Source organism: Diabrotica virgifera, chromosome 4 (assembly GCF_917563875.1).
Source record: "Diabrotica virgifera virgifera chromosome 4, PGI_DIABVI_V3a".
Taxonomy (NCBI): Eukaryota; Metazoa; Arthropoda; class Insecta; order Coleoptera; family Chrysomelidae; genus Diabrotica; species Diabrotica virgifera.
Window position 1 is genome coordinate 232,457,030 of NC_065446.1, and position 24,516 is coordinate 232,481,545.

General features: G+C 33.8%; 2 protein-coding genes across 38 annotated transcripts in view; one reads left to right on the top strand and one right to left on the bottom strand.

Moving 5' to 3' along the window:
- Positions 1–13,950, top strand: part of LOC114327522 (microtubule-actin cross-linking factor 1) — an 865,580-nt gene extending 851,630 nt beyond the window's left edge. For 27 of the 37 annotated variants that reach the window (XM_050648743.1, XM_050648753.1, XM_050648735.1 and 24 more), the window contains 4 exons: positions 2,166–2,258; positions 4,358–4,399; positions 8,669–8,737; positions 13,120–13,950. In XM_050648743.1, the coding sequence (XP_050504700.1) occupies positions 2,166–2,258; positions 4,358–4,399; positions 8,669–8,737; positions 13,120–13,279 (364 nt within the window). In that variant the 3' untranslated portion in view covers positions 13,280–13,950. The remainder of the gene's footprint in view (positions 1–2,165; positions 2,259–4,357; positions 4,400–8,668; positions 8,738–13,119) is intronic. The other 10 variants (XM_050648759.1, XM_050648762.1, XM_050648761.1 and 7 more) reach the window with 5 other exon arrangements.
- Positions 13,951–17,533: 3,583 nt separating this feature from the next.
- Positions 17,534–24,516, bottom strand: part of LOC114327525 (uncharacterized) — a 132,163-nt gene continuing 125,180 nt past the window's right edge. Inside the window, exons 11-12 of the mRNA XM_028276192.2 lie at positions 23,586–23,887; positions 17,534–21,617 (exon numbers count right to left, since the gene is read on the bottom strand). Coding sequence (XP_028131993.1) covers positions 20,972–21,617; positions 23,586–23,887 — 948 coding nt within the window. The 3' untranslated portion in view covers positions 17,534–20,971. The remainder of the gene's footprint in view (positions 21,618–23,585; positions 23,888–24,516) is intronic.

Below are 24,516 nucleotides of genomic sequence, written 5' to 3' on the forward strand. Positions count from 1 at the left end.
CCTTCATTTCTGTTTTTAAGTTATCAAATTAAACATAATAATGTAAATCTTTCATAACTAACTGTACAACATTTATAGGGTTTTTACCCACAGATTTTAGTGGCTCAGCATGTTATAAACTTGTTAGCAGCACTGAGGATGATCTTTTTAGATCGAAATCGTGTGATTTTATGATGTAGCCATTTAAGGGATCTTAATAATATATACCTGTTATAAAAGATTTTATTAAATTTAATGAATAACTTTATAATACAAGTATTTCGAAAAATATATTAACATGTTTTATCTGAAGTATAAATTCAACTTATAGTTTAACAAATTAATAATGTTAGTTCAATCTTAAAACTAAAATATTTTTTAATTAACCACCTAATAATAAATAATAAATTAATTAATTCAATAAATTATTGTAGAATACTAAAATTACTTATCCAATTTTATTTGGCTTATCGAATACAAATGCCTAATTCTATTCATAAATAATTTTATTCATGAATATTATTGGTGAGTTTCAAATAATCAAGATATTTTTGTTACCAATCATACTTTATAGAGGTTTATATTAGCTATGTAAGTCATCATAAAACAATGTTTTTTTTTTTAATTCCTGCAAACTTATTTGCCGATTTCACATGTTTGGTGAATTCTTACAATTACAAAACTACAAGCCACAAGGTCCCTTGGCTTTTAACCTCTTTAAATTCCATAGTAATACGTATATGGATGATGACTCACCATATAGTACCCACATACAATCTTAAGGTGTACTAGACTCAAAGCTTACTTGGAATCAGCAGATAGAATGAATAACCAAGAGAGTGGTGATTACTAGACATGATGTATGTGATTTATAACGTGATAGTAGAACCAACAATTATTACATAAGCAATATTAGTATGATAGCCAAAGTTGCTAAAAAAGTTTCATCCTCAAACTATGCAAGGTGCAAAGACTTATTTGCCTTGGAATTACAGGAGCTTTGGGCACACCAATAGATGCTATGGAGGCCCTATTGGACTTCCCCCATATATACATCGATATAAGAGGTGACGCGAATTTGTCAGAAGAGGATCAGCTACAAAACATTTTAGTCCGAAGACGACTGGATCTAACCTGGACTAACAGAAATAAAACCTGGATCCGAAAACAACATATATCTTATTGGGAAACTACCCCGTCAAGAACACAGCAAAATATTTACATGTCCAATGAAGTCTTACAGTTAAAATAATTTTAACCTTCTTTGGAGATTTACTTCATTCTCCTCTTTCAGAATTAAGTCATCTGCATAGCATACTATCTTTATTTGCTTTATCTCTTTAAGTCTCTTTATCTAAGCCCAGTTATTATTTTAATGGATACTGTTGCTTCTGTTTTTAATTTTACTTCAGATTTGCTTCTTACATATGTTTACTATCAGCTTTATTATATCTAATGATACTTGTCTATTATGTAGTGGGTGGATTGAATCAGATTGCCCTACTCGATGAAAACTTGTTATTCGTCTGATACATTAAGTATCATCAGCTTGTTTGTTCTTACTTTCTCTAAGAGTTTCATAGGGGTACTTAACCAGTTAATTCCTCTATAATTAGTTAAGTCATTCTTTAAAGGACGATCATAATGCTCGTTCTCCATTCCTCTGGTATTATTGACAAGAAGATATTATTGCACATGATTCTTAACTTCATATGAGATGTGTTGTATTCCGTTTTTTCCATGAGTGTTTATACCAATGCCTAAGATTGGCTAGTCATATCCGTACTAGGCTCACTAGCTCGTTTTATCTATAGTACTACGATTTTAATCTTTGTTTTACACGACTCATAAGATAAATTCATTACTTGTTTGTTCTATCTACTTTGGTTATTATTCGATAAGCAAAATAAAACTGTAGTTTTTAGACATATATATCTGGAAGTTTATGTTAACTAAACTTTTAGAAGCAAAATAATTCGAGTTTTCAAAGCATTTATGCTTTGATTACACTTTTTAATATTGATAATTTTTTATTTAAATACACCAGTCAAACATTAAAACCGTGACTAGGTCTTTCGTGAAATATCGTGAAACAGCTTTGGACTTTTCAGTTGTGTTGAAGTTTTAATAAATTTTATTTTTATCTATTAAAACATTATTTTAACCAAGTATACTCGTTATAAAAGGTCTCGCATACCAATATATAAAGGAAAAAGTGAAGAATTTGACCCCGATTCGCCCTCTACTTCAAGTTCTTGCTCCATGACATTTTCTTCTGGGTAATTGATAGATTTTAACAGCATGTTTTTGTGTTTCGTGTATTGAATTAATAATTTTTATATTAAATGACAAAAAAAATTTCAATAATTTGATACTAACATATGTCATTTATTGTTTTTAAAATATTTTTTCTACAATCATTTTTTTAACAAAATTAAAAACAAAGTCCATATACAGTGATGAGCGCGATAATAACCGGTAAAATATCGCAAAAGATGGAAAACATGGAAAGTTAATGGAAACTAAGTTAGATAAAAAGGAATGAAACTAGTAGTGGTGGACATTTTAGCGATAGAAACCTATACATTTGCATTATATTTATTGTTTCCCACCTTTAGACGTATCGGACTGGTTTGGATGAGTTTGGCAACTTCCACCCTGACAGTGACAGTTTTAGTTGACATACTCCTCTGATACGTCTAAAGGTGGGAAACAGTAATGGAAATTTATAGGTTTTTATCGCTAAATTTCCCGCCTGTACTAGTTTCATTTCTTTTTATATCAATCTTAATATGTTTTCCATCTTTTGCGTTATTTTGCCGGTTATTAGCGCGCTCATCACTTCATGCGTTTCCAATGCTTTTCCAAAGATTCAATATTTCTTATTTTCTAGCTATATTAACAAGCTTTCATTGCTTCGTAATGAATATACGAATCTTATCAATCTAAATGTTAAATAATGTATTGCTATACAAATGCTTTATGCTACTGATAAAGTTTATTCGCTAGAAATGATGAAAGCTTGGTCATTTCTGTTTAGAAGTTTATGCTCCAGCGCTAGATGCTTTCTCCTTTATTGAGGCTGATCAGATAGATGTGAAGACAAATTCTGAGACAGGAAGGCAGGTCTCTTAACCAAATTTAGCACTTCGGAATGGAAACTATACATATGCGCCATCTATATTAGATGTTAGGAAATAGAGAATCTACTGTGATAGAAATAAGTGGAATGTGCAAAATTTGAGAGATGCAACAGTTGCAGAACGGTATTCGGAAAACATATAAACATACTATGGACTCAAAATTTAAATGAAGAAGACTAGAAAGATATAGACTCCTACTAGACTTCTGCGTCATAGTACTACACACGCGCCTACTACACTACTACGACTACACACGCGCACAAAAAACCATTTAAATAAGGAAGTTAAATACACATGTAGAAAACCTTAACAGAGAGAAAGACTTCAGAGCATTCTCTAACAAAATCAACATCAAAAGAAAAACATTCAAGGCAACTTCCAAATCAATACAGAAGTCCAAATGGTGGTCTCTTAACAACAAGGAATCATGTATTGATGGATGGGTGGAATACTTTAACCGGGTACTTAGTAAAGAGGAAGAATAAAAAAACCTGGAAGACGAAAGAGATAAGGTATGTGGAACAGACGGGAGGGAAGAAGAACCACCATTGATTCTTGAAGTTCAATAACGTTCAAGACTTCAATAACTTTAATAAACGGGAGATTAAAAATTGTCGTTTACGAAATCACCTATACAAACTAGGTGAGGTCAATGAACCATGGTGCACAAAAGGCGAAATAGAAGAATAAGAGACTGCTATACACAAACTATGCCATTGCAGTGTGCTAAGTGATGTAAGGCAGGAATTTACTGGACAACTGAGGTTTGAACCAGAAGAGATCCTAAAACTACCAATAAAGAAACTGTTGGCAACAAGATATGGTACAAAGTTGTTTACAAGAAGAAATGCTCTTTTTTCTTGTTTTTATGTTATAAATTTATTAAACGTTTCATTAAATATATTCAATATTTTGAAGTTGGTGTTTGTCGCTGACATTCGAGTATTTTTACTCTTTGCATGATTATTTTTATAGCAATTTTCTATTTGCCCTTTTGTATATAATTACATCAAAAATGTAGTTATGTAATCGCTTTTCATATGTTTTATAGGGATATTCATGCTTACTTTGATTGTAGAAAAAGTATTATACAAACAAAAAATGTGAAATAATTTCGTTGTTTTTTTTTAATCGTGGTTTAACAAAAGTTTTAGATGTTTGTGTGTTTTGTGTGTTTACTTTTGATGAGTAAAACTAACTGAAATATTTTTATGCTTTTTCTACTAACCTGACAGAAAATCATCAGCAAGCAAAACGAGAATTCCTAAACTAATTAGGTAGGATTAATGATAGCCGTGAACAGATCGATGCATGTATTTATTATACTGCTACTATATTATTATTGTATTGTGGGAAATATAATTTTAGGTTCATATTTTTACACAGTTGCCTTGATAAATGAAATAAACTGCTTCACAAGTGTTAATGATAGTTATAACATTCGTACAAATGCACATAAAATACAAGACAAATTAATTTCTTTCTTTCGCTATATTAGACCTGGATCCCGCGTACCAAAAAAAGTTGATTAACAGCAAGCTGAAAATTTGTTAATAGCTTAACGGTGTCTAGTGGGACAAACTTTGATGTACGGGAACACTGGAACAGAAGAAGTTTTAATTGTGGAACATTTTAAAAATTTGGAACGTCAGATTACGAAAACGTCCCATGTATTTTGTCGGAAAGAACATCCAATTGATTTGTTGCCCTTTCATTATTGCAACTCTCATGCAAAAATCAGACTGCTATTACTAACCAACATGATTGCTGTCATTTGACATGTTCTTCGTGTTCCACTCATTAGAATGCCCAGTTGGTGATCAACACCAGAATGATTTTTGCATGAGAGTTTAATGAAATGGTAACAAATCAATAGGGAACTTGCACATTTTTTTATTACATAATAATGTTCAGTTTTGTACAAAAATGGGATTTCCAAAATTTCACGCTTCAAAAACTCATAATAACGGTAGAAGTACAAACTTAAAGTCTTCTGTATTTTAAAATAGTTCAAACGACCCGTGACGTGACATAGTTTAACTATATGGTTCCGTTTATGGTTATATTTAGGTATATTCTTCTGCTTCTTCTTTATTTTATTGGCCTCCACCTACTTGGGTATTTGGCCAGCTCGTCGTTGCGGAATAAAGGAAAAATATTTATATTCTAATGACATTTATCGTATGTCATTGTAATAATATATACCAGTTGGTTGAGATTGGAGTTTGATATAGTTATTGAAGGAAAGGAAGGAAGGTTTACTATGGAAAATAAAACCTTTTGTAAAAGTACAAATTTTCTATGAATAGTTCAAACGATCAAAAACACTTGTAACATCACATAACTGCATTTTCTACTGACGTTTATAATGTCTAATTTAAAATTATACATATACAATTTTGTTTACTTTGTTGGTTCAGAATATAAACATATAGCCCGATGATGTCACGACGCGTTTTGGGCTGGCTGGTATAATTTGAATTTTTAATCGTCTTTAGGGGCCAAACGAAAAACAAACAAAACTTTTTTATCTTTGATACATGTTTTAAATTATCTTCTGTTGTGATTTATAACATTTTTTTCGAATTTAAAATTTTATGCAAGTTCCTGGAAGTTCTGTCCGACAAAATACATGGAACGTTTTCGTAGTCTGACGTTCCAAATGGTTAACTTGTTCTACAATTAAAACTTCCCCTGTTCCAGTGTTCCCATACATCAAAGTTTGTCCGACTAGACACCGTTAAGCTATTAACAAATTTTCAGCTTGTTATTAATCAACTTTTTTTAGTACGCGGGATCCAGGTCTATATTACATAAGTACAAATGTTTGTTTTTTTTTTAATCCTTTTGTATGGTTCATAAAATGTCTGTATGAATTCGTACCTCTCCCGCACGTACCACGACTTTGTTGTTGTGTTTCCCAACAGTCATTGACTTTATCGTTTTCCTCAAGCTCTTCCAGCACTCTACCCTTAAACACTCTTGCCAAATCCTTATCCTTTAACTTCTACTACCTTACTTTGTGGTTTACTTACTTTCTTTTTCGCCTCATCTTTATCTCCATATTATCAACGGTCGGTGTTGACTACTTTATACCCACTCTTTATCACTTTAATCCCTTTTAGCAACTGAGAACTTTTGCGATGTGTAGAACTTCTTCTACATAGCACAAAATTTATCTGACTTTTCCTTATTCTCTTTCCCCGCTACTGTAGGTAATATACTGGTCTTCAGTCTCTATGAAGAGTATATTAATGTATTAATATTATTATTATGAATGTATAATAATTATTAGTTATATTCCAAAACTAGAATAGAGTATGTGTAAAAGAGACTATTGTCTTGTTGCAAAATATTTGTCTGTACTAATGTCCAGAAATAACGTGAAGCAGTTTATATTCCAATATTATAGTAATAATGCTACTGTCTTTGCATGAGACCGTTCATTTTTTGCAGCATGTGTGTAGGTTTTTGATTTTTACATAATTCAAAGGTTTGCTTTAAGTGTATATTTAAGAGAGTCCAGAAATATTAGTAAAACCTCCATTAAGCATTTAATTTTTGCTTGTAGGACTACGTTAGATTAGAATACCAACTAACGTAATTTCAAATTGACAACTAGACTACTACTCGTCTACTAGAAAAACTCGCTGGTAAACCTAAACAAACAGCTTAGCTTAGGGTAGCGTACTAGCACATACTTTTCAACCTATATAGCCATGATCAACCAACGCAACGCCAACTTTTACTAGAAACTTCTTATACGCAGACGACTTAGGGATCACAGCCCAAGGTTCAAGCTTTGGAGATGTCGAACAAAAATTAGAAGCTGCCCTGAATTTGATGTCTAATTATTATAAACAAAATTCGCCTTGTTAAATTATATCTTGTTAAAAAGGCTACCGTATGCTGATACGAACAGGCAAATATCAGTGAGCTCAGTTCAAATGAGACAAACCACAATAACGATCACGTCAGATCCAGAGATTCCCTATTAGACGAAGAACTGGGCGCATGCTTTATACAGAAGAACCTACAATTATGATGGTTGGAGATTGGTACAAGGGAAGAAGTTCACCCCTCAACGTACAAAAAGAATAAGACAAAGTGTTCAACCTTCAAAAGAATAGTCAGCGAAGGAATCGGAAACATCTCAACCATAAATAGCCCAGAGATCTAGAGGCAAGAGCCCTGACTTAGAAAAAACCATAAGGAACTGATAAACAACAGCACTACTGAAGAGGAACGAACATATCTGCAACAGAGGTATATCCGGAGGTATCAGCCAAGAGCTGAGGAAACTAATTAGGGTGAAGGACAGAGAAAAGAAAAAAGCCATAAAATCAAGAGCTTAAAGGGACAAGACCCAGAGCAAACAGATTAAATTAGGCAGATTCAAGACGAGCTCTAAAAGCACTCGAGAAATGGGACAATCATGTAAAGCAAGAAGAAAATAGTAAAAATATGCACCATGTGTGGAAACTAAATAAAATCCTAAGAAACGACAGGAAACCAATGCCACCTCTTCATGGAGAGAACAGTTTAGAACTCTAGAAAGACAGTGTTCCTTGAATTACCACCAAAAAGAACACTCTGACTATGATGAATCGAAGAAGACTGCTACAGAATACCGGCAGAAGATCCACCACTGCGAGACTATTAGATCATGAATTATTGTCAGTAAACATAAAATTATTGCAATAAACTGAGTTCAAAATGCCCTATGGCCTAGAGATTTTCAAGAAGATTCACTAACTTATTCAAACTTATCATTGTGAATATATGGAAACTTTTAAATTAGCAAAAACTTGCTACGAGCTTGAACAAACTTGTATACAACCTTGAAAAATGACATACAGCCTTGTTAGTATTATCTGAAGCTGAGTTTTAAGCATCCATACAGTATTGCATAAGCATACAGCATTGAAGTTTGAAAGTGACATTCATTCATACAGCGCATATTTGGAAAATTTCGAGATATAACTTAACATAACATACTCCAAAGAAGCGGCGTGGCCGTGTGAGCGGCCGGGGAGTAACGGCATATTCGCTGGCCTCATATGCCAGTGCACGTGGGTTCGAGCCCTGCCAAAGACAAACCATTTTCATTTAAAATAATGACACGAGCCGTCTCACCGTGCCTCGGAGAGCACGTAAAGCCGTCGGTCCCCTGGGCTAGTGTACATCGGTACATGTTACTTGAAACAGGGTTAAAGATGTAAATGGCGCCGGAACTGTCCGAAAGGATCTCCCCGGCAAAAATGCCATGCAATATTATTATTATTACTCGAAGGAAGATTTCATAACCAAATTCCAAATTATTTGTAACGACTGTCATGATGTCGGATAAAAATAAGTACAAACTTTAGTACCGTGTTAAAAACAACAAAAAAATGTTATTTCTAAACCCCATTAATATCATTAATATTTCTGGACACTGCCTTGTATATTTTACTTTACATATTTTTTTGTCTTCGATTTTCGATTTGCGTAACAACCTATAACATGTACTAACTTGCTTGTATGTTTTAATTTTTTCTCGAAAGGAGTGCAAGTTCAAGCAAAGTAAAACAAGTGACTATTGGCGTTGCCCCTTCGCTAAGGACAGCCTCTAGGTAATGCATTAACCTTTTTTATTAATACTTTGAATTAATACTTATGTATGCATGCGATGTGTAATTATTTTTCAGCAGATTCTTGTGATAATATCGTCTCTGTTTTCGAAAATTCGTAGTATGTAGTAAATTAAGATAAGAATAATGATTGCCTACATTTCATTTCAAGAAACAATGCAAATGATGTGATTATAAAAACATATGACTCCGACTTGGTCACACCGTCATACACATATTTACCTAATCATAAGAGACAACCCCCCATACTTTAACGAGTGTCCAACATTACAACATTACAGTAAAACATTTTTAACCGTATGTCAAATCTTCCAGGAAACGAGAATAATTAACGACGTTCTACACCTTCGTTGCGGGGTATGCCTCTCAGAGGAAAGGAGAGGAAACTTATATGCAAGCGAAAGTTGGTAACAATGCATTTATAGCAGAATACTCAAATCATATGTTTCAGTATTGAATACTTTATAAAAATAAATTATAATAAATTACGGAAATTACGGAATTAATTATAATAAATAAATAAAAAATAAATGGGACGGTAAACAATCCTCATTTTTTAATATGTTATTCCTTACCAAAAAACCTTTAATTTAAGCACAAATAATTAAAAATCGTAAATTTGGGTCAAAAGTTATTAACTTTTTAAGAATTCCCATAAGAGCCCGTGTTAAAACTTAACTTTGACCCTTAATAGTAATTAAACGGCACGGTAAAACAATTTTTAAAAAATCAAGTCTTAGTTTTTTGAAGTAAACTATAACATACTAAAATTTCATGCAAATCCTTAATTCTTTGCCGAAAGTGTAGAACGTCGTTAAACTCAACCTTCCCAGCGACATATCTGAGATTCATAGAGACAATAAAATCCTAAACATCATAGTTTTTAACGGCAATAGGCATAAAAGATATTCGCTCTATCTTTTTTGGGGTGGGCCTATACTTCTCCATTCCGTTGGCGATTTATCTCTATTCTTCTTTCTTTGATTCTGCTAATATGTTCATTCCACTCTTTTTTCCTGTTTGGCGCCCAACCAATAATATCGCCTTCTTCTTATGGTGCCTATCCGTTACGGATGATGGACACTAATAGCATGGCTATGGCTATCTAGATTTAGGATGAGTTTTTCATATACCTTGAAGAGATAATAGAGGAGAGATTTGTGGGTAATTTTTGGATCAATGTGTAAAAAATTAAATCACTGCATGATGGTTTATTTTTTCCATTATAAAAAAATACCGTGACACGTCGATACCAAATGGTAAATGGCTTATAAACAAATAATGAATTGACATATGAAGGGTACAGGCAAAGAAGGTGCTATGTCAATTTTTGCAGAAAATGAGTTTCTGGTTTCCTCTGTTAGCCAGCGATCTCGACTACCATTCTATAAATCATTCACCGGCTATGAACGTGTTGAGTTAGGAATAACAATATATTTAGATTTCTCTAGTCATGCTAAGAAGGTCGCAAGTCCGCGCGGTTCCGGCAAAAAAAATGCTATGTCATGTTGTACACGTAGACTGATGCCATCGCTGTCATTCCAGCAAATTTAGTAAATAAATGAGTTTTCGTCAGTGCATAAATCCACGAGGAAAAAATTTTTCCTGTAGTTGGCTTTAAATATTTATTACAAAAAACCATAAAATCCTTTATAAAAGGTATATTTGTTAAAATCCCTATACAGGGTTACATCACAGAACAGAACTAGTTTTCAATCGGTTGGCCGATCATCATCAGTGTTTGCCTAAAATGTGTATAACTTGAATCTAACATGCTAACCACCAAAGTAAAAAATATTTGGGTAAAAACCCTTTACAATTAATCCGTTATAAGAACATAGAAATAAGATGTGAAATTAAACATGAATGTTTAAAATATCCAATGTTTCATGCTCTAGGCAGTGGCGGCTCGTAAAACTTTAGGAAGGTAGTGCCAGAATCCGGGCAGCTGCCTAAATTTTTTGTGGCGGTTTTACGATATGGTCAAAAAGGATATAAAATATAAATAGAGTATCACGATAAGCTGAATTTAATTGGGTTTTTATATTTAACTTACCAAGCATTGAAAAGCTAAAAACGTTATTCATGTGCACTTTAGATTTTTCATGGGATTTCAATTTCTCCCATATATGTACAAGATCATCGGTGCCTTTGTTTGACCAAGTCTCGTCACCTCCAAACAAAACGCATACAAAACAGAAGAGTTTATTAGTTTGTTCGCAACCACACAACCAGCTATTTTTATCATAAATAATTTTATTAAACTTACGACAGCGAAGTTTTTGTCCATTTCCACTTTGTTTTCCAATTTTTAAATCGGGTAAAGGCCGACCGAGTTCTTTAATTTGTAGTTTTTTTTTCTAACGAAAAACCACCAAAAGAGTTTTTTAATATACTAATTTGATTCATTGTCAATAAATAAATTAAACGTAGAAAATAATCAAAATATTATTTTTATACCTACGACACCCACGATCACAACGCACTAACTAATAATTACAAATTAAAAAATATAGTAGAGTATAAACACAAATATACAATACAGTAGTAGACAATAAACACAATAGCGTCAAGCGAACGCGTAAAGAAACTAGAAATATGTAGATCTAAAACATTGTATCTTAAGATCCACTAACTCCCTTTTGGAGATTTCGAGCCTGGCACGGAGACTCCAATTTAAACGTATGTTAAAAGTGCAATACCGCTCTCTCTCTCTCTGTCACTTACACAGGATGCTCATACAATCTTTCTCTTTTCTCACGAGCCACTATGCCGTTCGGCACTGGGATTTTTATGATTTTCATCCTTTATCCGGGTAGTCGGTAGATTTGCATTGCGCTACACAGTTGCCAGATTTGATATAATTTATAAAAATAAAGAGAAATATTCACAAAAAAAATAAACAGGCATTAAAATGTTTTTAAGATAAAAAATATGTTTCTGCATAGTTAGCAAGGTAGTGCCATGGCTCTATGGCACTACCTCACGGGCCGCCACTGGCTCTAGGTACCATTGATCATGACTCTATGGTAGCAAGTGACTGCATGTAGCAAGTACCATTGAGCTGGAATTTGACTTGTTCACATCATGACTGTATGGTAGCAAGTGACTGTATGTAGCAAGTCACTTGCTACCATACAGTCATGATGTGAACAAGTCAAATTCCAGCTCAATGGTACTTGCTACATACAGTCACTTGCTACCATAGAGTCATGATCAATGGTACCTAGAGCATGAAACATTGGATATTTTAAACATTCATGTTTAATTTCACATCTTATTTCTATGTTCCTATGACGGATTAATTGTAAAGGGTTTTTACCCAAATATTTTTTACTTTGGTGGTTAGCATGTTAGATTTAAGTTATACGCTCTGAGCTTCGCTGGTGTCGCTCCTAGCGGATTAGTAATGCAACTTTTACCGGTAATTTTTAAATTTATTATTTAATTTTTATCGCTTAATATTTACAATGCAAAAAAGTAATTAAATTGTAATCGATTTTTTTAAGATTTTCCTAATCATTTTGACGTTCTATTGATGAAATATTAATTTCTTACTTCGGATAGTTTCACAATTATCGTGTAGATGGCGCTAAGATTAATAGATTAATTTATAATTACATATTACGGAACATTAAAAAACTTAAATTCAGTATTTAAAGCGTAAGTATATTTAAGGTAAAAATATATAAGTACCACAGCTTTGACCAACTAATATTTTTTATAATTAATGTTTTTATTTTTAATTTTAAATTAATCACTTTGACATTTATGTCAAATTTCCAGTAAACGTTTACAGACTTGTCACTACTGGCGCTCGCGAATTTTTAAATATCCCCTCTACATACGAGCTCACAGCGTATACACATTTTAGGCAAACACTGATGATGATCGGTCAACCGATTGAAAACTAGTTCTGTTCTGTGATGTAGCCCTGTATAGGGATTTTAACAAATATACCTTTTATAAAGGATTTTATGGTTTTTTTAGTGCATAAATAATAAACAAACACCAGAGAGTCTTAATCTTTTTTCTTAAACTATTTTTCTCGAAACTTATTATTTTGACATAGCACCTTCTTTGCCTGTACCCTTCATATTGAAATAAAACTTGACATACGGTCATATGAAGAGTGTACCAACATAAAAATAGGCTAGTAGGAACGCCCTCTATTATCGAAACGCAAAACTTATTGCACAGCCTATTATCGGTATTAAAGATGTTAGGTACTCATTACTTAAAGATGTTACTCATTACAGTTATACTTGAATAAAACAGTTCTAAACGTAATATACAAGCTTAATTCCTCATATAAATGAAAAATATTGTATTTGGTCAAATTATAACGAATTTTCTGTTCATAGGACCCGGACACCTTCAGGATCCAACACACCCGTACATCCGGATCAACAGACAGCAGTTTCCAAACTACTAAAACGTTCCACGGGTGGCACAGACACTCCCACAAGCCAAACTAGAAAGAAAAAGTCTTCTCTTTCCGATCGGGAGCCTTTTAGGTTATAATTTAGTCTCTTAACTATTCCAAAAAAAAAACTCACACTGACTGACATGTTATGTTAAGAAACTTAAAATGTTCATATTTTTGTATAAATGTAAAATATTTACTGGGATTTTTGTTCGGCAAATGGAATTGTTGGTTTGTCGAACAAAAGACATGGTTGGATTTTTTGGTATATACAATTAACAGCACTCTATACTAAACTACTTAGTATATTAAGCCAAAAAACACAGAAGTTATTTATTGTTTGTGTAATTAAAATGAAGATATTCAAATTTATTAAGTTGCCATATCTGTAAGAAAAAATTTGGAGTGATTAGGTATGTTTTTATATTGATTTGTGATTTGGAGAATCCGTTAGAATTGTACGGAGGTTTAATCTGTATATTGGCAAAAGGGACCATTTTTTTTTAAATTTCGTTATTAAGGTTATTTACTAATTCTTCTAACCTGCTTTACCGTTTTTATTTTTATTAATACCCTTTCCAAACACTGCATACTACTTTCTTTTTTAAACACATGAGATGAAGTAAGAGAGTGTGATTACCAGTAATAGCTTGTTTACCTCTTAAAATCGCCAGTTTAAGGGGCGAACAACCTTTAACTTATTTATATGTAATGCTTTTGTATTATTTAACTATAATTGTTATTTAATAAAAACTAAATTTTATTATTACATGAGTATTTTTTTTTCTATTTATTCCAAACCTGGTACGCAGAGAAACCTGCTAAATGAACCATCTAGATACAAAATCGCAATTGCTGCAATTCAAGAAACAAAATGGCTAGGTAATGCTATCAGAGACACATAACTATTCTACAAAGTGGAAAACTAATAGGATCCGCCATTGGACAGAAATAAGTGTAGGATTCGTTAAAGACACTCGTAATAAAAGTCCATATTATGCTTAACAGTTTTAATTAATAAAATAGACAACTAAATTATAGGTACTGATAAGTTGACGAAATGTAAAAGTGTTTGTGTAATTGCGACCAAAATTTTACTCGTTCTTATACAACAGAAAATGTATTTGGAAATAAACGCGTCTAATTACTATCGATATCATAACCGGCTTGTCATAATACCCTCCTTAAAGCGTCCCTTTAAGTTGCGTATTTTTCGATTATCCCAAATAACACGTCCGCCGATGTTCCGATGTTAAAACCGACTAACTATCGAACCCCACGCTAAATAAAAATCTGTTACATCTAATCTCCCTCTTCTTCATGGTTTAATCCGTTTTCTCCTGAGAACTAACCCATTAAAATTGGTTCAAAGGGCTCTAATGTTATTTTTATGTCTTAACTGCGATTGAAGTATGCAGTTGCTTTGTACCATCTTTTTCATTTCAGTACTTAATTACGTTTCAACATCAACTGAACTAACTTTTCTTCGTTATTGATATTTTATGCACTTTACAGTATTTAAATGTTTATTCTTCTTGATATAGTAGTCATGTTATGACTGGCTGATTGGCATATAGTCTATGCCATTAAAAAAAATAATACAGAAACTGCGATTGAAAATAAACACAATCTTCGCACCACCGTCGATTGGTTCCACCCATCTGTCCACACAACTGTCCCTGTGGGCGTCGACGGACGCTCGTTTCGTGTTCATGTTAATATTTAAGAAAAATTATATACAATAAACTTATAATTTAAATTACAATTCTACATAAGGGCATTTAGCACTAAAAAACGGGAATAAATCGATTTTTAAATACAGCACTAATGCCTGGTTGCATTAACAGATCATAAGCTTAAAACCTGCTTTAAGCTCTACTTACGAAAAATACGTGTTGCACCATTTGAGCCCTGGACCAATTTTTAGCTTGCCACAGTGGATTGCCACGTAAATTGCTTAGATAAAAATCGAAAATTATGCTGCAACGTAAGTGACACTCAAAGCGGCCCTATTTATAAACTGAGCTTAGCTAAGCTGGAGCTTAAGATTTGTTGGTGCAACCAGGCATTAGAGTGCATAAATGCATTCAAAAGTGCATAAACATGTCAAAATAAGTGTATTAAGAGCCATATTTTGTTACTCGGGGGTTTTTGGGGTCACTGAACACGACTACGCCATCAGAAACGACATCCGGAGCACCTGGTTGTCGCTAGGGCACGTCAGCTAGATGTTCGAGGATTATCAGCACTAAATTGTTGCAAATCGATTACTAGGTTTTTGAAGTCGCTGAACACGAATATGCCTTCAGAACTGACCCCCAGAGCACCTGGTGCCCAGTGTCACTGCTAGGACACGTCATCTTCTGGAGTTTCGAGGGATTTTGGCACTAAACTGATGCAAACAGAGTACACGAGGGGTTGTTGGAGTTACTGACCACGAATACGCCATCAGAACTGACCCCCAGAGCACCTGGTGCTCACTGTTACTGCTAAGTCACGTCATCTTCTGGAGTTTTGTGAATGTTTTCGGCCTTGAATGCATGCAAATAGATTACGTGGCGGTTTTTGGGGTCGCTGTATACGAATACGCCATCAGAAACGATTCCGGGACCACCTGCGCCCAAAGTCACTCCTAAGGCATGTTATCTTCTGGAGTTTGGAAGGTTTTTGAGCACCAGGTCGGTTCTGATGGCAGCGACCCCAAAAATCCCCGAGTAATCTGTTTGCATCAATTTGGTGCCGAAACCCTCGAAACTTTAGATGACATGCGTTAGCAGTGAACTTGGACACCAAGTACTCCGGTGGTCTAGTCTGATGGCGTATCCGTCTTAAACGACTCCAAAAACCCCTAATAACAGAATCTGGCCCTTAATATACCCATTTTGACATGTTTATGCACTTTTGGATGCATATGAACACTTAGTTTAGTTTTTAAGTTTGTATCACCAGAACATCAAAAATAAAACCTATTAAGCTACGTGTGTATTTTAACACGAAAGTAATTTTTGTGTATGCTTTTTATCATGAGGATCTTTCAGTGCGTCACAGTTTTTCGATTTCTTTCTAACCCATTAAATTGCATGTGACAGAAAAAAACGCACGTCAGTGATTACATTTCGAAGGTGACATTTATAACATTTATTCCAGTTGTCAATAGATGGCGCTATAATCCAAAAACAAATTACAAATCAAAGAAAATACCATTTTATAAATGCAATAAACACAATTGATTTGATTGTATGCCAAATTGCAAATAAAATATGGCAACTGTCAGATTTAACTAAAATGTCATGTCACTAAATTGTATATTATCACGGACCTTTTTTCTATCATTTGTGACGCACTGAGAAATGCTCATGAAAAGAAGCATAATTGAAATTTATGTTATATATAAATGGAATCTTTTGCAAAAGGTATAGAGTATAGGTAATAGAGGTATGTATAGGGTGGCCGGAAAGTCCCTTTACACTAAAAATAATAATGTTTCAACACCGCGCCAATGTTGGTTGGCGTTCCGCGCATGCGCATCGTCAAGGGCACCTGTCTGGTCACGCAGACAGACAACAATATTTGTGATTGAAGCATAATGGCGGACGTAAGAGAGTATATAATTAAAGAACGTTTGGCCGCTGCAGTGTGGATACACGAACGTCGGCGTAACAATAAAACAATGGCTGACATGATTTTGTTGTTTGCTTTAAAAAGCCATCACAATCCAGACTAATTTTGATGTCGTGGGAGAAGAAAGCTTTTTCATTCGGAACCGTTCTCGACGCACCAAGAAGTGGAAAACCAAGCACTCAAGCTGAAATTTGTACCGGCATTGAGGATTCCATTGAACGTTCACCGATGATGTCGTCGCGGAAACGCTCTGCAAAGTTTATTATTGCACGGTCAACAATGCAAGATCACATGCAAAATATTTGCAAGTGAAGGCCTTGTTTGTTTTCAACAAGATAGCGCTTCACCCCATTTTGCTGTCGCTGTTCGCAATCGGCTGAATGAAATCTTCCCGGACCGATGGATTGGACGAGGTTTTCCAATTCTTTGGCCTCCGAAAAGTCCAGATTTGACAACGTACTGGACAATTCACTGTGGGCTTTCATTGAAGAGGAAATTAGAAAATGCAGATATGTTTCGAATGAGAAAGTGCGATACGGAGTTCGCCAAGCTTTTTATATCAGTAACTCCGAGAATGCTGAGACCGATGAGCATATGAATTGGGCGTCGTATCAATTAATAAATAACTTACAAACTAAATTGTGTTTTTTCCCTTTCTAGTACAACAACAGCAATTCATTAATGTTAAGGGACTTTCTGGCCACCCTATAGTAAAAATAAAATAACTAGGCTAAATGTATTTTTCGTTTATTTATATCAAGATTTTTACAAGTCTAACAATAAATAATATATATTTATAAATAAATAGTTAATAAAATTTAACGTAAGTACATACGGTATATAATAGTTACTATACGTGACAGGATAGAAATATACTCTAGTCAGGTAGAATTTGTTGCTGTTATGCAACACATATTTAAATCTATACTTCATACTTTTTTTCACAGATAATTATTCTTAAATAAAAGCTGGACTTAAAAATTGTTTTAATTGGATTACGCCTGTGAATGGCATTAGTATATAGGTATTTGAAGGGGTTACATAGCTCTTGTATTTTGAAAAAATCGACTGTTTATTCCATATGAAAGAGTAATAGTACTTCAAGGGTATTTAAATTTACACCAAGTTGGAAGTAAATTCGAGCAATATTACCGGTGTTAAGGCGGGTTGACATTACTAGTGAATAACGAACGTGGCTTACGCTTACGTAGTTGGCCCATGCTACACGACTAAAGGCGGGTTGACATTACTAGTGAATAACGAAGGTGGCTCACGCTTACGTATTTTGCCCGTGCTATTGTTAGATATTTTATTATCTATTTTCAAACTCGAGCAGTACATTTGTATCTATGCATTGCATAAATACAAATGTACTGCTCGAGTTTGAAAATAGATAATAAAATATCTAACAATAGCACGGGCAAAATACGTAAGCGTGAGCCACGTTCGTTATTCACTAGTAATGTCAACCCGCCTTTATGTAAGCAGATGTTCGTGCAGCACGATTGCCTCACGAATGGTCTACGCCACTCCACAATAGACATTAAACATGTTAAATATTTCACGCTCTAAAGACAGTCGTAAAGAGTTGCTTTTACCCTCAAAAATGAGCATCTGAATGAACGGGAGACCGTTATATGTTAGATTTGTAGAATTGCACGAAAGTGATCCTGTACTCTGGAATGATTCTGACGCAAGGTATAAAAATAATGACTCGCGAAACGCAGCAGTAGAAAGAAGTGTTGCTCTGCTTGAAATTCAAAATTTTACAGCAAAACATGTACTGCAGAAATAATAACTATTATTTCGCAGGTTGTAATAGTAGACTCTAATACAAATGATGATGCCATGTCCACTACTAACACATAAAACTCTCGTGCCCAGTGTAAACACAATAACGTTTCTTAAGAAACGTATTGCACAGAAGCGTAGATAACGCTTGTTTTTTAGTGTGAACCACGTTCGTTATTTACTAGCAATGTACACCCGCCTTTATAGAGATTTGAAAACCGTGTGGTCGATACGTGCGCTCTGCCTTGCCTGTTAATAAATTGAATATTAGCAGAAAAATGGCAGATTTGTTGGTTCAAGAGAAACTTTTGTAAGCCCATAACTATTTTGTGGCATCGGCATTACCAAAGTTGCTTTAAAAGCAAGGTTAAAAAATAGCTGACAAGGTGCAGAAAATTCGAAATGGAAGAAAATACTGCCATACACTGGAAGAAAATTCACTGTCCAACTGAGGTTTGAAACAGAGGAGATCCTAAAACTACCAATAAGGCAACTGTTGGCTTTCGTTGAGGCCACAAGACTTATGATAAAAGCAAGGTATGTCACAAAGACTTTATGACCAAGTGACAGGGATTAACGTGTCTCGCCTGAACTAAGATGAAGAAGAAGGTCAGACAGAGATATACGTTGTCAATCTACTCTTCAGCCTAATCATGGAAACAATAGTATGAAGGTGCAAGATAAAAACTAGAGAAAGGTTTTCAAAAATGAGCATCAATATTCCCCTTTCACAAATTAGCTAACATTTACAACAATACAAAAGAGAGAGAAACTTTAGAAATTCATAAAATCATTGAAAAAATCATTCATGTAGCAAAAGGTTTGGACTTAAAATACTATGTACATATATAGATCTGGAAAAACATACAGAAAGTAAACATAGACATAAATTAAAATAGTCATGTCATAAGGAACAGAAATTTCTACCAAAATTCCATCATTTTAATATACAGAGTGAGTTTTATGTTTGGAAGGCCTCGATTATCTCGAAAACGGCTTGCACGGTTTTTATAGGTTTTAGTAAGATAGTAAGTAAGGGTCTTGTGATGCGGCCGATATTGGTATTTACATTGTTGTCAGATCTGCCGTTTTTCTGGAAATCTACTTTTGATTTCAAATGGAAGATCCTGTATATTTTTGCCTTTTGAAGTCCTTAAGAAATAATGATTATTTGTTATGTAATATTCCCTATACCTAAAAGCCATAATTTTGGAGTTATTGATACTTTAATTGAACAATTTATTTTAAACAAATTATCAGTTTTTTCGGTAAGTGCAAATAATATTTTAAGTTTTTTTAATCATTCGGAACAAAAAAAGTCTATTCTAGTTTTTCTCTAAAGGTGAAAAATTACGATTTTCAATGCTCAAAAACACAAGTTAAAAAATATAATTTTTGAAATTACTAAGTGTCTCAATTCAAACCCAAACCTTATTCTATCAGTTAATGACAAGTATTTTGGGCTTATTTCTTTTAAAAACCTTTTTTTTAGGTTGTTAATGCTGTCCTCTTATAAGCGCTTCATTGACAAATAAAAACAATGTTTTAGAATGAAACACGCCAAAAATTCTTATCACGAACTGATAATAGAAGATTTGAACTTGAATTTAGGTACTTCGTATTTTCAAACATGATATTTTTTACTTCTGTTTTTGATCGTTGAAAATAGTCATTTTTCGTTTATTTTTTTAATTGTAACTTGAAAACAATCAACTTTAACGAAAAATTACAAGAGACCTATTTTATTCCTAAAGATCCAAAAAATCTAGAATAATATCTGGCCGGGTCGAAAAAATTGATTTTGATAATTTGTTTAAATAAATGTAGCAATAACTCAGAAATTATGGCATTTAGGTAAAAGGTACATTACATGAAAAATAATTAGTATTTCTTAAGGACTTAAGAACTTCAAAACGCGAAAAATATACAGGGTGTTCCATTTGAAATAAGACAGTTCGTTAGATTTCCAGAAAAAACAGAAGATCAGACAACAACGTAAATACCGCCATAATATCGGCCGCATCACAAGGCCCGTACTCACTAAAACCTATAAAAATCGTCCAAACCGTTTCCGAGATAATTGATTCCATATATAAAACTCACTCTGTATAGAAACTCAACTAGACATTTTTCGTGTTATAGCTCATGTTTTATTTCATTGAAAGATGGAAGTACGAATTTCTGTTATAATCTAAGGAAGTAGAAGTCTTCTATAGTTTACTACTGATAGCTTAAATACCTATGAGAATTAAGTTTCTTTCTATATCTTTCCAAAGGTAGAAATTGTAGCAACATATCGGCAGTGATGTATGAAAATGATAAAACTATGCATACCTGCATATTTAAAAGTATTAACACAGACACATTTCTTAACCTATTCAAGTATCTTTATCCTTCTCGTTGATACCCGGGAAGAACGCTTCAATTGGTAAAATAGGATCTTCTGTAGAAATGGTAAAATAGTTGGGCACCCTCCTGCTGACAGGAGCTACGTTTTTGAATAACCCAGGAGTATCGTATTCACTCTTGAAAGAAGAGGTTAGATCAGATACTCGCTGGGAATAGTCATCTTCGTTGACATCAGGTGTTGTTAGATGTGCATCGGTAGAAGTACTCAGTTTAACGGACTGGTATTCTGTTGTAAGTTCAGAGTCTTCTCTATCCTCTTCTTGTTTTTCTTCGGGTTCTTTTTCTTTTACAGGTAATTCTTCTGGTTTGTTTAACTTGGTTCTCATGTTTATAGATGGCTTTCGTCTGTTTAAGTAAATAGACGGTTTAATTGAGACTTTAGCCTTTGGAGGAGCTTCTGTAGATTTGTATCGATCAAATGGTCTTAACCTGGTATTTACTGACTTAATGTTAGTCTCTGGAATGATGTTTGGTATTTCTGTCGTTGTTGAGTGTCTGGGGTCTTTAGGTTTGAATCTTCTACGTATTACTACTTCCGTGGTGGTTTCCTCTGGTGGTGGAGGAGCAGTTGTTGTAGAGGAATGTGTAGGTCTTGTTCTTAGCCTTGATGGGAATCTAAAAGATAAAAATATAATATGAATGTTCTAAAAGTGAGATGTTACTTAAAAAATATACCTCAAAAATTTTAATGTTTTAGTATAAACGGAGATAAAAATAATGAGAAATTATTCACACTCATCAAATATGTGCAGATTATCCCAAATTGGTGGGTTTTGCAGGGTATATCGAAAATTAGAGGAGATAGAAAAAAAGTAGTTAAGATGTCATGACTCCTGTTTTCTTTAAAGTAACTATTGTCCAATCAAATCATCAATAGTTCACCTCATCAGCTAGATACAGGTCGATCACTGGGTCTATTGAATGAAAAGAAGTATTTGCTTTTACTTACAAGTATTTAAGTATTTACTTAATACTAATTGAATAAAGTCATTTCTTTAATGCTTTATTCAATTACTATTAAGTAAATACTTAAATACGAGGAAGTTAAAGCAAATACGTATTTTTATTCAATAGACCCATTGAGAAATGTCGAAAAGTACAGTGTTATAGATTTTCTTAATTAAGACAAATTTTAAAAAACTTTTTCCACTCTGTAATTCAGGTAAGAGAGCCTACCTTAGGATCCAAAGGTTGTGAGTTCGAATCCCAGCTAGGTAGGGAATTTTACAATTAGCGTCTCTATTTGTAAAGACAATGAAGTCGACTTTACTAAGTAACAAGACATTTGTATTTTTCTTCTGAAATACAATTTAACTTATAAAGAAAAATAAAATGCAGAGGCTGATGAATTGGTGGACTGAAGAAATACTAAAAATGAAAATGAAGGTGAATATATTATAAAAAAACAACGATGATAGTTAATCAAAAGAAAGACTAAAACAATAAGGAGATTAAATGTAATGGAACAATATTAGAACAAATAACAACGTACGAATATCTGGCAGTGTTGTGACTGATGATGGCAAAATAGACTAAAAAAATATGGGCCTGCAAGTAAACGAGGAGAAAACTAAGATGATGGCATCAACATCCAACAATAGAGCCAGAAACATATCGGTCACAAATTCACGGTTGATAACTCTACCTTTGAAGTGGTGGACAAATTCACATACTTAGGCTCCCTGATCACCAAGGAGAATTTCATGACAGGGAATTTCAAGGAGAATTATTTTGGACTGAGTAGCCATATGAGAAGTAGAAAGTTAAGCCAAAAAACCAAAAAAACCCTTATACAACCAGTATTAACATATAGATCGGAGACATGGACCATCTCCAAGGCAGATGAAAACCTTCTGCTTATATTTGAACGAAGAATCCTGAGAGGAATATTTGGTGGCATCTGTGAAAATGGTTTTTGGAGGAGGAGTTACAACTACGAGGTATACCACAGATATAACCCTCCTAAAAGAATCCTTATGTCACAACCTGTGGAAAGTAGAAATAGGGGTAAGCCAAAACTCAGATGAAAGGATGGTGTAGATGAGGATGGGAGAAAAATAGGCGCAGCAAACTGGCAACGGTTGGCAATGGATAGGACTGACTGCCGTAAAAGACTTGGGAAGGTCGATTCTCTTTTATAGATCTGTAGCACCATTGATGATGAGGATGACAAAATAGACGCGGAAATAACAAAATAAAGGAAATAAATCTACACGATTATACTACACATATAATGCAACAATACTAAGACACAAAGATGCAAAAATGGAAATGGATATTGGTTAGAATTGGGAAGTAGAAGAAAAAGGAGAAGGGAAAGACCAAAAGGAAATGGTTAAACCAGATCGAAGAAATAAAAAGAAAAGTATTGAAGATTTAAAAACGATGGCCAAAAATAGAAATGCGTGGAAAAATGGGTAAGGGGAGAACTAGAATTCTAATCCGACGCTTGAGAGGATAAAAGGATATGAGAAAAGGAAGAAGAAGTAATGTATAAGATGACAAATGGATATAGCCTTTTAAATCGATAACGTCCACAAAAATAAATTGTTAAATGGTTTATGAGAAGAATATCATGCTTACCTAATTCTAGAACCTTCCGATGTAGTTTTTACAATATCAGTCGTAGTAGATGGTGTACTTGTAGTAAATTGATTTAACCGCTGCCTATAGTCCTTCACGCTAAACCTCGGCCTATTGGATGTTTTGAAGTTGGTAGGCCTTGTCTTAATCCTGCTTACTTTTGTTGTGGTTGGTGCTTCTGTTGTGGTAGTTGTAGGGATGGTCGTAGCTACTGTTGTATCCACTATTTGTTCTTCCTCATTCTGATACTGTGGAGGAACCGTCACAGAATCGACTTCGTTTTCTGGATTGCGAATATTTAGCTAAAAAATAATTTGCAATAAGTTGTGTTTACAAAGACACATAAATAAAAGCAGTGTCAAAAAAAGTAACATCTTCTTTCAGGGACCTTTACAGTCGGAAAAAGAATCCAAAAAGGTTGGATACTGTCACCAGCATTTTTTAATATATTCTCTGAAAACATCTTTAGAGAAGACTTGCACGAATCAGATGATATTGCAGTAAATGGCCAACTTATAATTAATATTGGATATGCAGACGATTCGATATTGCTGGCTGATAGTGCGCAGGTACTTCAAAAGATGATGGATAATGTTTTAGAAACATGTTATAAAAAACGGAATTAAATTATAAGAAGATAAAAATAATGATCATTATACTAACATAAACGTCCAAATTACCATATACGATACACCGTTAGAAAGAGAGGAGAAAAATGCTATCTGAGCTGCAATATTAAAGATCATATGTAGCTACGAAATCAAAACTTGCATTGAAAAAGCAAGTTGTTTAACTGTCTTCTCTGCAACTTATCTTTGAGTATCCATATACGCATGAGAATTCTTAGATGTTAAGTAGGTATTTAGTGTCCTCTTCTACGGAACAGAAAGCTGGAGTCTTACAGAAGATGTCATAAAACAGTCAGAGGTAT